The following is a 13,493-nucleotide window of genomic DNA, read 5'->3' as shown; positions in this document are numbered from 1 at the left end:
GTTAGGTTCCTGAGGGGCGCGAGGAGATTAAATATGAAAATATGATCAAATATGAGTTTTAATGTATATAATTATTGACTGCTGGGAGACTAAATAATCTGTTAATGCATACATACTTTTTTTAAGTATGATATCGTTCATTGTGGGATTAAGAGTAGTTTATAGGTTTAAGTTTGCCTGATGAGGTCACTTTTTAAAATGTCTGAATTTAAAGATTATCACTTTTGAAAAATTTGCTGACATAATATTTTTGTGCATGTGTAAAATAACCTTGAACATCACCTTTGCACCCTACACGTACACCTACAGCTAGACCCGCCCATGTGCGCCACTGCTCTGAAGCTCCTGTATGCAAGTCCAGTCAAAGATAAGATAAGATAAACACTAGACTACTAGAGTGCTGGTAAACCTACATTTACTCTGGAACTCGACAGTGTGAATTAAAATGGACTTAAGTAAGCATTTATTATTTTAAAAATATATCATCTTTTCCTTGTTAATTCATAGTAAATACGACTTTTAATCAAACTCTACGTGTTTAGCCTACTGTTTCTGTGAGACATTGCAAATGCTTTCACTTTCATATTGGTCTATACAGCTAAATAAATTTTGTAAGACAATTAGGGCTTGCTTTGTTCTTCATATAGTCGATTATGCTTATACATATGGCTTGTCACGGATGGTGTTTGGTGTTTTAAGCCCCCAACGGTGCCTTCCAGGCAGCGAGGGGATGGGTAGGTTTAAGGTTGAGGGTAGGGTTAGCTGCCTCTAAGGAGCCATTGGGGGCTTAAAACACTATCGAGCGTCACGGATTGTGTTTTAGGTTTATTTGCAGAATACAGTCCTATATTTTAAAGTGCGTGGCTGTGCAAATATGTGTGTGTCAGGAGTGTGTGCGTGCAAGAGATTTATTCATTAATTTAGTTCACCTTTTTACATGTTGCATATTTTTAAAGGATATAGAATTACTGAAAACATGTTATTTTTGCAACAAATCGCTATTTAGCCCTGAGTTTTATGTAATTTCTCTGTGTTTTTATTTTCTCTTGATTGAGAAAATTAAACAATTCTCATTTCTTCATAATTTAGTTAACCATGGTCCATGGATGATGATTAATGTAACTCCATTCATGAGGAATTTGTATAATTATGATTAGCATATTTTTAGTGCAGCTTTCTTGTTAACTGTTCAGAAAGCACACACAACAGGATAGCCTAAGTGTGTTTGTTCTGTATTTGTTGCAGGTGATGCCCAACATCTCTCAGAGCTCAGGATTGTGTTGATGGGATATAGAGAAGCTGGTAAGAGTTCAGCTGGAAACACCATCCTGGGCAGAGAGGAGTTTGACTTGAAGAAATCTGCTCAGTGTGTGAAGAGACATGGAGAAGTAGCAGACAGACACATCACTGTCATTGAAGCTCCAGGATGGTGGGGGAATATCTCTGTAGAGTTCAGTCCTGAGTTACTGAAACAGGAGATTTTGCTCAGTGTGTCTCTGTGTCCTCCAGGACCACACGCTGTACTACTGATCATACGTGTGGACACAGGATTTAAAGAGACTGAGAGAAAAGCATTGCAGGATCATCTGGATCTTCTCAGTGAGAGAGTCTGGAGTCACACTATAGTGCTGTTCACTCATGGAGACTATCTGTTACACACATCTATAGAGCAGTACATTGAGAGTGAAGGGCCGGATCTCCAGCGGCTGCTGGACAAATGTGGGAACAGGTTTCATGTTCTCAACAACCGCAACAGGAGTGACGACACTCAGATCAAGGAGCTGCTGGAGAAGATTGAGGAGACAGTGGCACAAAACAACGGCTGCCATTTTGAAATAGACAGAAAGATTTTACAGGAGATGAAAGAGAGAAGAAGAGCAGAGGAAGAGAGAGCAGAAGAACGAATGAAGAGGATGCAAAAAAGGAGAGAAAACATCAGATCACAGATGAGTGAGTTCATACTGTATACTTTATAGTGCAGATACACACTGAGTATAGTAAGTATTAATACAAACAAGTAATAAAAACTCAGTGAGTGTTTTAGCGCAATTTTCTGACGTCATGGGATCACAACACTAAGAGATAGTAAATCTTTTTATGGTTGTTTTTTTTTTTTTTTTTTTTTTTGTGTGCGTTCCCGAGATTAGACCTTCCTTAACATTATGCCGAAAACCCGAAGTCTCTAGGTGGTCTGGTTGAGGAGGAGATAGAAGTGCAAGATTGGTGCGCACAGACAGAACAGAAATCATGAGTTAACAATCGCAATTTTGTCCGTAGGAAAATTGCGCTAAAAAACAAAAACAAAAACCCTGCAAAGATCTTGTCTTGAATCTAATCTTAAACATCAGCTTTACACCTATAGACACGCCTCATGTTTGTCGCTGTTCTGAAGCGCCAGGAAGTGAGTCCCATCAAACCCTTTGAAAATACATTACAAGTAAAAACTACTAGACTGCTGGTGGAACTATATTTTATTTGGAGCTCCAACTAAGGCAAAAATATGTCATGTAAAATGGACATTTGTAAGATTAGAAGCTATTTCTATGAAAGACAAAATGTCAACATGTTCACAGTTTTTGCGAAACACTTTTACTGCTTTCATATTGGTCAATACAGATACGATTTTGGATCTGTTTATGCCAATATAGGCAGTTTTCTTTTCATAAAGTTCTTTTATAATTATAAGCAGTCACAAATGGTCTTTTTTGGCTTTCTTTCCATCTAGTAAATGAATGTAAATGTATTACAGTCATGTATTTGCTGGTGTTAATAGCCACCAGTGCATTGATAATGCTTTCCCTGGCGAGAACACTCACAAGAGAGAGATTTATTCATTGGTTTAGAGGGACAATTTAGGCTCATTATTTTTTAAAGAATATAATTTCTGAAAACATTATTCTGAAGCTATTTGGAATTTAGTCTTGCTTAATCTGTGTGTTCTGTTTCTGTTTTGTCTGCAGATCATTGAAATTAAGCAATTTTTTTTCTTCATAATTATTCTCCATTGATAACCTTTGTTCAACTCTGATTTAAAGCTACACTGTGTAACTTTTTAAGTTGATTTTTAGCAAAAAACACTTTGTTCTATCAAAAGTAAATGTGCTCATTCATGTGTAATTACTTCCACCAACTAATAAAGTGTTCTCAAAAGCGTAAAATCTGCCATTTATAATACATACGAGTGAGTCGCTCGAATGGCGGCAGCCATGTTGCGCCTCCGTCTTGAAAATACATTCGCCAAAGAGGGACATACCTGGAAATTCAAGATTCGCGTTTTACACTCAGTGACACCGTGACGATTCGAATGCGAGGGGGAGATTACTCGCGACTTGCCGGTAGATTTGAAAGATTGCTGAAGATGGAGGATCACGCCTATTCTCGAGAACATGTAGCAGAGTCGCCAAGGAAGCGAAAGAGAGAATTAAAACGTCAACGCGACAGGCAAATCAGCAAGACCAAAGTCAATATTGGAGTAACTTTTCCCAGATGGAAAGAGCTCATGAGGAGCAAAGATTTTAAAGGTGCCCTAGAATTTGAAATTGAATTTATCTTGGCATAGTTAAATAACAAGAGTTCAGTACATGGACATGACACACAGTGAGTCTCAAACACCATTGTTTTCTCCTTCTTATTTAAATCTCATTTTTGAAAAACACCCCTGAAAAATAGGCGAATCTCCACATAACACCGACTGTGACGCAACAGTCGGGATCGTTAATATGTACGCCTCCAAAAATTTGCATATGCCAGCCCATGTTCAATACCAGGCGGAAATGCGCCCTCCCAGGATCTAACGTTACCTAGGCTACTTTCACTTTTAAAAATTCATCATAACCGTGCGCACGATCTGCTTGCAGTCGTCGAGATGGATGCATGTGTGTGGGAGAAATTTGGAGTTATCTGAAGAAAATATTGTGAAAGGCTTATTTGCTGCATGCATTTTCGTGTTGGATAGCCGCAAATGTGGAACTTCATCGCCGAGGAAGCACGCAGATAACTGTGGTAACAAAGCAGTTCTATCAAACAGTATTTTTCAAATTTAACACTGTTAAGTATGTGTGGTGTGCCGGGCGTGTTTGAACCTATTTTTTACAGTCTATGGTTTGAACCCAAAATTGTCAGATGTTGGCTAGACGAAATTGCGTGGCAGATATAGTGTTGTAGCCGCGTCTGTTAGATTGGTAAAATGTTAAGGCTACTCAGTTTTGTGGTAACGTTTGCCATGTTCTTCATGTACCGGCCTTTTTACAGCTTCGGCTGAAGTTGTCCTTTGTGTTAATTGTCGTGTAATAACTTCTGTATGACCTGGCAATAAACATTTTTGTAATTGTGTCTATAATGTGATTGGCTAAACTTATTTTATTTCGGATGCGGGTCGGGTGTCGGTTCTATTTTAAGCGGGTCGGGTGCGGATTTTAATTAGTGCTGCTGTCGGAAAATGGGTCGGATGCGGTTTGAAGCACTGCGGGTACGGGCGGGTGCGGATTTTCAAAATCGGACCCGTGCAGGACTCTGATGTACGGTTGAACGTCTAATCTCTCCATTGTCACGCTGGACATCAGGGACCTTTTTGCTGTCACTCTGAGCTACTGTTATGAGCCCGCAGTGAAACAGCCAATCAGAGCAGAACTCCTCATTACTATTCATGACCCTTCCAAATAAGGTAAAAACAGACCATTTCATTCTAGGGCCAATTTCTAGGGTTGAAAATGGACCTGTAAAACCATATCTGGACATTTTAAATGCCCTTAAATAAGCCATACCCTCTATGTAGATATCAGACAAAATTAAAATATTATTTCAACACATTCTAGGGCACCTTTAAAACGGACGCCGAAGCTGCTTCGACAGGTAATTCAGCCTATTTGTGTAAATTCGAAGTTTTATAGTTGCTTGTCTAACCATAGCATGGTTGTGCATAATGCCAGAACGACCTCTAGTATAACTTGCGTTACTTTTCCTCGCATCAATGGTGAAAAAGTATTGTTTACCTTGAAACATAAATCTGTTGCGACGGATCACAGATGATGAATAGTTTTAAAAGTGCAATTTCTATTATTCATTTTACATAGAGGTCATAACCTACATGTTAACTGACTAAATAACTAAATGCACTTTGTAATAGTTTTCTAAAGTAACCTCATCACTTGAAGGAACACTCATGGATGAAGTCAAACTGGAAGCCATGTTAATCTTGGAATAATACGGCCACCGTAGGAGTTCAAACGCCCTCGGAATTGAAAGGAACAGAAACTAATATTCACTGGATAGTCATATACAATTTTACCGCTAGATGGGGGAAAATATCACACAGTGTAGCTTTAAGAATTTAATTAATGTGAGATACACTTATATGTAATTTTAATCAATAATGTGTGGTTTGACACCCATACAGATAAGGTAAACCTAATTTCAGGAACCGCTTTTTCACAAAGAGAGATTATTTAAGAAGATTTAAGATGTCACCCACCTTAAGAAGTGTGTTTGTTCTGTATTTGTTGCAGGTGACGCCCAACATCTCTCAGAGCTCAGGATTGTGTTGATGGGATATGGAGGAGCTGGTAGGAGATCAGCTGGAAACACCATCCTGGGCAGAGAGGAGTTTGACTTGAAGAAATCTGCTCAGTGTGTGAAGAGACATGGAGAAGTAGCAGACAGACACATCACTGTCATTGAAGCTCCAGGATGGCAAAGGAATTTCCCTGTAGAGTTCAGTCCTGAGTTACTGAAACAGGAGATTTTGCTCAGTGTGTCTCTGTGTCCTCCAGGACCACACGCTGTACTACTGATCATACGTGTGGACATTTTATTTAAAGAGACTGAGAGAAAAGCATTGCAGGAGCATCTGGGTCTTCTCAGTGAGAGAGTCTGGAGTCACACTATAGTGCTGTTCACTCATGGAGACTATCTGTTACACACATCTATAGAGCAGTACATTGAGAGTGAAGGGCCGGATCTCCAGCGGCTGCTGGACAAATGTGGGAACAGGTTTCATGTTCTCAACAACCGCAACAGGAGTGACGACACTCAGATCAAGGAGCTGCTGGAGAAGATTGAGGAGACGGTGGCACAAAACAACGGCTGCTATTTTGAAATAGACAGAAAGATTTTACAGGAGATGAAAGAGAGAAGAAGAGCAGAGGAAGAGAGAGCAGAAGAACGAATGAAGAGGATGCAAAAAAGGAGAGAAATCATCAGATCACAGATGAGTGAGTCCATATACTTTATAGTGCAGATACACACTGAGTATATTAAGCAAATCATGAAAATGTAACAGTCACAGCAATAATAGCAAGAAACTTCTCGTCATTAACCGCTATTTGTAGAGACATTCCCAATAGATGGGTTCAAAGCAGCTCACAGTGACGGCCCCTAAAATCTGTTATTGAAGGAAATAAGTGCTTTCATTTCTTAAACAATCCTGTTCTTCATGTGTGCTTTTGATAACGGAAATCTTTTTACCTAATCCATGGAAAACAATACAACCCCCCTGCAAACATCTCGTCTTGAATATAATCTTAAACGTCAGCTTTACACCTATAGACACGCCTCATGTTTGTCGCTGTTCTGAAGCACCAGGAAGTGAGTCCCATCAAACCCTTTGAAAATACATTACAAGTAAAAACTACTAGACTGCTGGAGGAACTATAGTTTATTTGGAGCTCCAACTAAGGCAAAAAAAAAAAAAATCATGTAAAATGAACATTTGTAAGATTAGAAGCTATTTTTATGAAATAAAAAAATGTCGACATGTTTACAGTTTTTGAGAGACACTTTTACTGCTTTCATACTGGTCAATACAGATAAGATTTTGGATCTGTTTATGCCAATTTAGTTTTTTTTTTTTCATAAAGTATTTTATAAGCAGTCACCCATGGTCTTTTTTTACTTTCTTTCCATCTAGTAAATAAATGTAAATGTAATACAGTCATGTATTTGCTGGTGCTAATAGCCACCAGTGCATTGATAATGCTTTCCCTGGCGAGAACACACACAAGAGGGAGATTTATTGATTGGTTTAGAGGGATAATTTAGCCTAATTACTTTTAAAGAATATACTTTCTGAAAACATTATTCTGAAGCTATTTGGAATTTAGTCTTGCTTAATCGGTGTGTTCTGTGATCTGTTGTTTTGTCTGCAGGTCATTGAAATTAAGCAATTTTTTTTCTTCTTAATTATTCTTCATCGATAACCTTTGTTCAATTCTGATTTAAGAATTTAATTAATGTGAGATACACTTATATGTAATTTTAATCAATAATGTGTAGTTTGACACCCATACAGATAAGGTGAACCTAATTTCAGGAACCCCTTTTTCTCAAAGAGAGATTATTTAAGTAGATTTAAGTTGTCACCCACCTTAAGAAGTGTGTTTGTTCTGTATTTGTTGCAGGTGACGCCCAACATCTCTCAGAGCTCAGGATTGTGTTGATGGGTGACAGAGGAGCTGGTAAGAGTTCAGCTGGAAACACCATCCTGGGCAGAGAGGAGTTTGACTTGAAGAAATCTGCTCAGTGTGTGAAGAGACATGGAGAAGTAGCAGACAGACACATCACTGTCGTTGAAGCTCCAGGATGGCAGAGCTATATCTCTGTAGAGGAGAGTCCTGAGTTACTGAAACAGGAGATTTTGCTCAGTGTGTCTCTGTGTCCTCCAGGACCACACGCTGTACTACTGATCATACGTGTAGAATACACATTTAAAGAGACTGACAGAAAAGCATTGCAGGAGCATCTGGATCTTCTCAGTGAGAGAGTCTGGAGTCACACTATAGTGCTGTTCACTGGTGGAGACTCTCTGTTAGACTCATCTATAGAGCAGTACATTGAGAGTGAAGGGCCGGATCTCCAGCGGCTGCTGGACAAATGTGGGAACAGGTTTCATGTTCTCAACAATCACAACAGGAGTGACGACACTCAGATCAAGGAGCTGCTGGAGAAGATTGAGGACACAGTGGCACAAAACAACGGCTGCCATTTTGAAATAGACACAAAGATTTTACAAGAGATAGATGGTAGAAATAAAACAGAAGAGCACCTGGACAAATGGAGAGAGGAATCCAGATCACAGACTAGTGAGTGACATCATGACATTTTATGAATATTATCTACATATAGTCTCAGATCTGTTTCCTCCTCATTGTTCTAGACTATGGGCCTATTTTTTAAAATGTGTGAACGCACAGAATTGATCTTATAGTGTGTTTACTCTAAATCCATGCCAACATTAATGTTTATAAAAATGGTCTTTGACGTGGAAAAGTGCTTAGCGCCACATCAGGGTCTAAGCTGACATACACACTTTTCCTTGTGACAGAGAGTCTGAGTACTGCAGGTATTGGAAATCTAACCAATTCTTGTCATTCTTCATTCTCAAGTAAAAGATTTGGACGTTGACTGGTGCTCTTTTACTGTACATGTTAATGACATTAATAAGGCAGCATTTACAATGCAGAGATCGAAAACCATTCTGCTACGCACAATATCAAAATCATTTGCGATTTATAAATTTCACATCTTGAAGAGAGGCGTACGCAGGCTTTTTTGTGCCATGTGTACGCGCACATTAGAGAAATTATTGTAAGATCAAATGTAGGAAGGTTTCTACGCATTTCCAAATGCAGCAAGGTTTAAAATCTGGTTATATAGCAACTTCCTAAAATTTAATAATGATAAAACTGAGGTTATTGCTTGTGGGTCTAAGCAACACTCTCGCCCGAAGCCTTCAAGCAAGAAAACAAATCTGAGGATCATTCATCTTGCGAAGAAGGGGTGGGGCGAGTGAGAATTGCTCCTCCATGGAATCTTCAGGAAATTGATGTCTGTATTCCGCCGTCAAGTGCGCTTCGGGACACACCGGTTTCCAGGAAGGAAGTGCACTCTCTCTTGGTGAAGGAGGCCATAGAATGTATTCTTCCTCCCGAGTGGGAGTCCAGATTATACAGCCGGTACTTCTTGGTTCCAAAGAAGGATGGGGGTTGCGTCCCATTATAGATCTGCGGCATCTGAATCATTCTCTGAGGAGATTCAGGTTCAGGATGTAGGACAATTCCCCCCATTGTGAGTCAAATCAGGTCCATCCAGGGCATCCATGTATTGAACTATATCGACGACTATCTGATATGGGCCCAGTCTCAGGAGATGCCAGTTCGGTTCTTGGCCATATAAAGTAGGTGAGTTTTTGACTCATCACAAAACATAGCATGTTAACACCCGTCCAAAGAACCACCTTCCTGTCAGGGTACGATCTGTACGATCAGATGCCTTCATTCCCTGATGATATTGAAAAAGCCTTGGTTTCTGTCCCAGGGTCTGGTGTTGGGAGCGTCTTGTTGCCGGAAAACTGTCTCGACGGATATATTCCTCACAGGATGGGGCATGATCATGGAGGGCCATTCTCGAGAGGTCTATGAAGGGACCATCATCTCTCTTGGCACATGAATTGCCTGGAGATGATTCAAGGCTCTGAGGAGCTTTCTCCCAGACCTCAGCGGCCACCACGTCCTGATTCAGTCAGACAACATGTCGGCGGTCTCCTATATAAATCATCGGGAGGTCTGAGGTTGCGCCCGCTTTGCAGACTGGCCAGATCCTCCTCTGGTCCCAGGGGAAACTGTTGTCCCTCAGGGCAATGTATGTCCCTGAGGACAAGAATTTGGGAGCAGACGTCCGGTCGAGGCAGGGGTTGAGGCCTGGGGAATAGTCGATATTGGAGAGATTCGGCCCAGCGGAAGTGGATCTATTTGCATCTCATCAGAGGACCCACTGACCGCTGTGGTTCTCCCTCACGCATCCAGCTCCTCTTGGGCTGCATGCCATGATAAAGACAGTGGCTATGCCTGTATGCATTTCCCCCGATCGATCTGCTGCCGGGAGTTCAAGAGAGGGTCCGTCGGGACAGGGTCAGTCCACTCTTGGTAGCCCCATTCTGGCGAGCCCGATTATGGTTCTCGGACATCATATCACTCCTGGCAGGTCCTCTGTGGGAGATTCCCCTCAGGAGGGACCTGATTTCCATGGCCGGGGACACAATATATCACCCCCTGCCAGAGCTGTGGAAACTGTGGGTCTGGCCGCTGAGGGGGCTCTGTATCTAGAGGCTGGCCTGTCAGCAGGAGTTGTCGAGACCATACTCAACTCTAGAGCTTCATCCACAAGGAGACTGTACGGTCTAAAGTGGAATGTTTTCACCGTTTGGTGTAGAGAGCGTGGTTTGGACCCGGTGCCTTCAATGCTGGAGTTCCTCCAAGATCGCTTCTCTGCTGGTCTTACCCTGTCCACTATTAAGGTGTATGTGGCAGCAATAGCAGCTTTCCATGCCCATTAGGTGAAGTTTAAAATAAAATAAAAAAACATGAAATTGTATCATTTGTGTCCTAAAAAGATGGAAAATAGCAAAACAATTATAATTCTGATTTCTCTCTAAGGTCTTGCCTTTTTAGATTTTAAAAAGTCTGAACTGAATTTATTTATTGGTTGGTCTACATTAATTCCATCTCATACTGTTAAAAATATGGGTGTAACATTTGATTCGTCGCTTACATTTCATTCTCATATAAGAATTCAATCTCATTTCAATAACAACCTTCCTGATACTGACCAGGTATTGAAACAACATTGAACATTGTAAGCATATTCCTAATGTTCTGTTTCTGTGTGAACCAGATTTCTGCAATGAAGTGAATTCTCCTTCCCTGACCCATTTAGAGTCGACATAATGTTGAGCATCTGAATTAATTACAGTTACATGAACTGATGAATATATTCCTTCAATGCCATGTCAGTTTCTTTGGATAAAAGTGTCTGTCAAATGCATTAATGTTGTAAATGTTCTACTGATCTGCTCTCTGCTTTCATTATTATAGTGAGTGGAGATGATGGATCTGATTCATGGTCTGTGGGAAGTTCTGCTTATGGTTCATTCAGATCACGATCAGGAGCAGACCCAATTTTCGGTTCATCACATTCCAGAGATTCATCTCACACAAGTTACGAGTCAGGGGCCATAAAACGATACAACAGCATTGAATTGCTACCACCAAACAGTGAGTGTCTTGTTTTATTTGGCACTTTCAGTACATTTTGGTCTCCCTGTGACCTTCTTTACAGCATTAGAGCTCATGTTTTCCATGAATACCATATGTTTTGTTGTAAAAATATAATATTTAGTCTACATTGTCGTAAATTTGTCACAATATATTTTCCCCCATAATAAAATTCGGACACTTTCTAGCCTACATCTCCTTCCATTTTCTCGATTTTTGATAATTGAATTTATGACAATAAATGCAAACCTGATATGAAATAAAATAAAAAAGCACATATAATATTTAGTTTGATCTTCTTATGTTGACGATCAACATTTTCTGGAGTTTAAGCACCTGTTTATACTGATCATTTCTTCTTCTCTATACATCTATATGGTCAACTTTAAATGATTGCATTAAAAAGCAATCAGGCTTGTGATAAAGATATTTCATAGATAAAACAGAGACAAAAAATGTAAAATCCCTGTTAAATCGTCTGATTAATAAAGTATTTGTATAATGTTTTAATGATTACCAATAGGCTGCATTATTTTTAGGAACATATTGAAAGTATTAAATCTCAGAATTTTGTTCTATAAGAGTTTCAAACCTTTTACTGATTTAAATGTTTTTCCCCCAGTGAGTGGAGATGAGCGGTCGGACACATGGTCTGTGGGAAGTTCTGCTTACAGTTCATTCAGATCACGATCAGGAGCAGACAGCGATTCAGTTTTTAGCTCATCACGCTCAAAAGTCTCATCTCACAGCTCAGGATTCGGGTCTTTGCGGTCCATCCCAGAGTCTGTGGAAGATTCAGGAAACAGACGAGCACTTGGTGTGACCATGATCTCAAAACTTTTCCCAAGAAGATCAAAGCAGCATGATAAGCATGAAGACACTAAGAAAACTTGAATTATATCAAATTCATGAAAGAGAAATTGTGTCTTTATAATGTTGACATTTATATTTTGACGACATAATATTGTTGAGTGGAGATGTATAAACATAAATCATATTGATATGTTCATCTCATTCATTCATCTTCCTCCGCTTATCCGGGGCCGGCTCGCGGGGGCAGCAGTCTAAACAGAGATGCCCAGACTTCCCTCTCCCCGGACACTTCCTCCAGCTCTTCCGGGGGGACACCGAGGCGTTCCCAGGCCAGCCGGGAGACATAGTCTCTCCAGCGTGACCTAGGTCTTCCCCGGGGTCTCCTCCCAGTGGGACGCGCCCAGAACACCTTCCCGGGAAGGCGTCCAGGGGGCATCCGAAACAGATGCCCGAGCCACCTCAGCTGACCCCTCTCGATGTGGAGGAGCAGCGGCTCTACTCTGAGCTCCTCCCGAGTGACCGAGCTTCTCACCCTATCTCTAAGGGATCGCCCAGCCACCCTGCGGAGAAAGCTAATTTCGGCCGCCTGTATCCGGGATCTTGTCCTTTCGGTCATGACCCAAAGCTCATGACCATAGGTGAGAGTAGGAACGTAGATTGACCGGTAAATCGAGAGCTTCGCCTTGCGGCTCAGCTCTTTCTTCACCACGACAGACCGGTACAGGGACCGCATTACTGCAGAAGCTGCACCGATCCGCCTGTCAATCTCCCGTTCCATCCTTCCCGCACTCGTGAACAAAACCCCAAGATACTTAAACTCCTCCACTTGAGGCAGGAACTCTCCACCAACCTGAAGTGAGCAAGCCACCCTTTTCCGACTGAGGACCATGGCCTCGGATTTAGAGGTGCTGATTCTCATCCCAGCCGCTTCACACTCAGCTGCAAACCGTCCCAGTGCATGCTAAAGGTCCTGATTTGATGAGGCCAACACGACAACATCATCCGCAAAGAGCAGAGATGAAATCGTGTTGTCACCAAACCTGACACCCTCCGGCCCCTGGCTGCGCCTAGAAATTCTGTCCATAAAAATTATGAACAGAACCGGCGACAAAGGGCAGCCCTGCCGGAGTCCAACATGCACCAGGAAGAAGTCTGACTTACTGCCGGCAATGCGAACCAAGCTCCTGCTTCGGTCGTACAGGGACCGGACAGCCCTTAGCAAAGGACCCCGGACCCCATACTCCCGGAGCACCCTCCACAGGCCGCCGCGAGGGACACAGTCGAATGCCTTCTCCAAATCCACAAAGCACATGTGGACTGGTTGGGCAAACTCCCATGAACCCTCCAGCACCCTGTAGAGGGTATAGAGCTGGTCCAGTGTTCCACGGCCCGGACGAAAACCACACTGTTCCTCCTGAATCCGAGGTTCTACAATCGGCCGTATTCTCCTCTCCAGTACCCTGGCATAGACTTTCCCAGGGAGGCTGAGAAGTGTGATCCCCCTATAGTTGGAACACACCCTCCGGTCCCCCTTCTTAAAAAGAGGGACCACCACCCCGGTCTGCCATCCCAGAGGCACTGTCCCTGACCGCCACGCGATGCTGCAGAGACGTGTCAGCCAAGACAGCCCCACAA

At 41.7% G+C, this 13,493-nt stretch overlaps 1 protein-coding gene across 1 annotated transcript; it reads left to right on the top strand.

Moving 5' to 3' along the window:
* Positions 1-359: 359 nt before the first annotated feature.
* On the top strand, positions 360-12,959 carry LOC307161961 (GTPase IMAP family member 8-like). The gene is made up of 6 exons (XM_079876946.1): positions 360-455; positions 1,246-1,950; positions 5,505-6,209; positions 7,395-8,075; positions 10,866-11,045; positions 11,668-12,959. Exons 1-6 carry the CDS (start codon positions 446-448, stop codon positions 11,937-11,939), a joined length of 2,553 nt encoding a protein of 850 aa, XP_079733072.1. The 5' UTR covers positions 360-445; the 3' UTR covers positions 11,940-12,959.
* Positions 12,960-13,493: the final 534 nt, after the last annotated feature.

Source organism: Squalius cephalus, assembly GCF_949319135.1.
Source record: "Squalius cephalus genome assembly, chromosome: 7".
In the NCBI taxonomy this organism is placed as follows: Eukaryota; Metazoa; Chordata; class Actinopteri; order Cypriniformes; family Leuciscidae; genus Squalius; species Squalius cephalus.
This window is presented reverse-complemented; position numbering and strand designations above follow the sequence as displayed.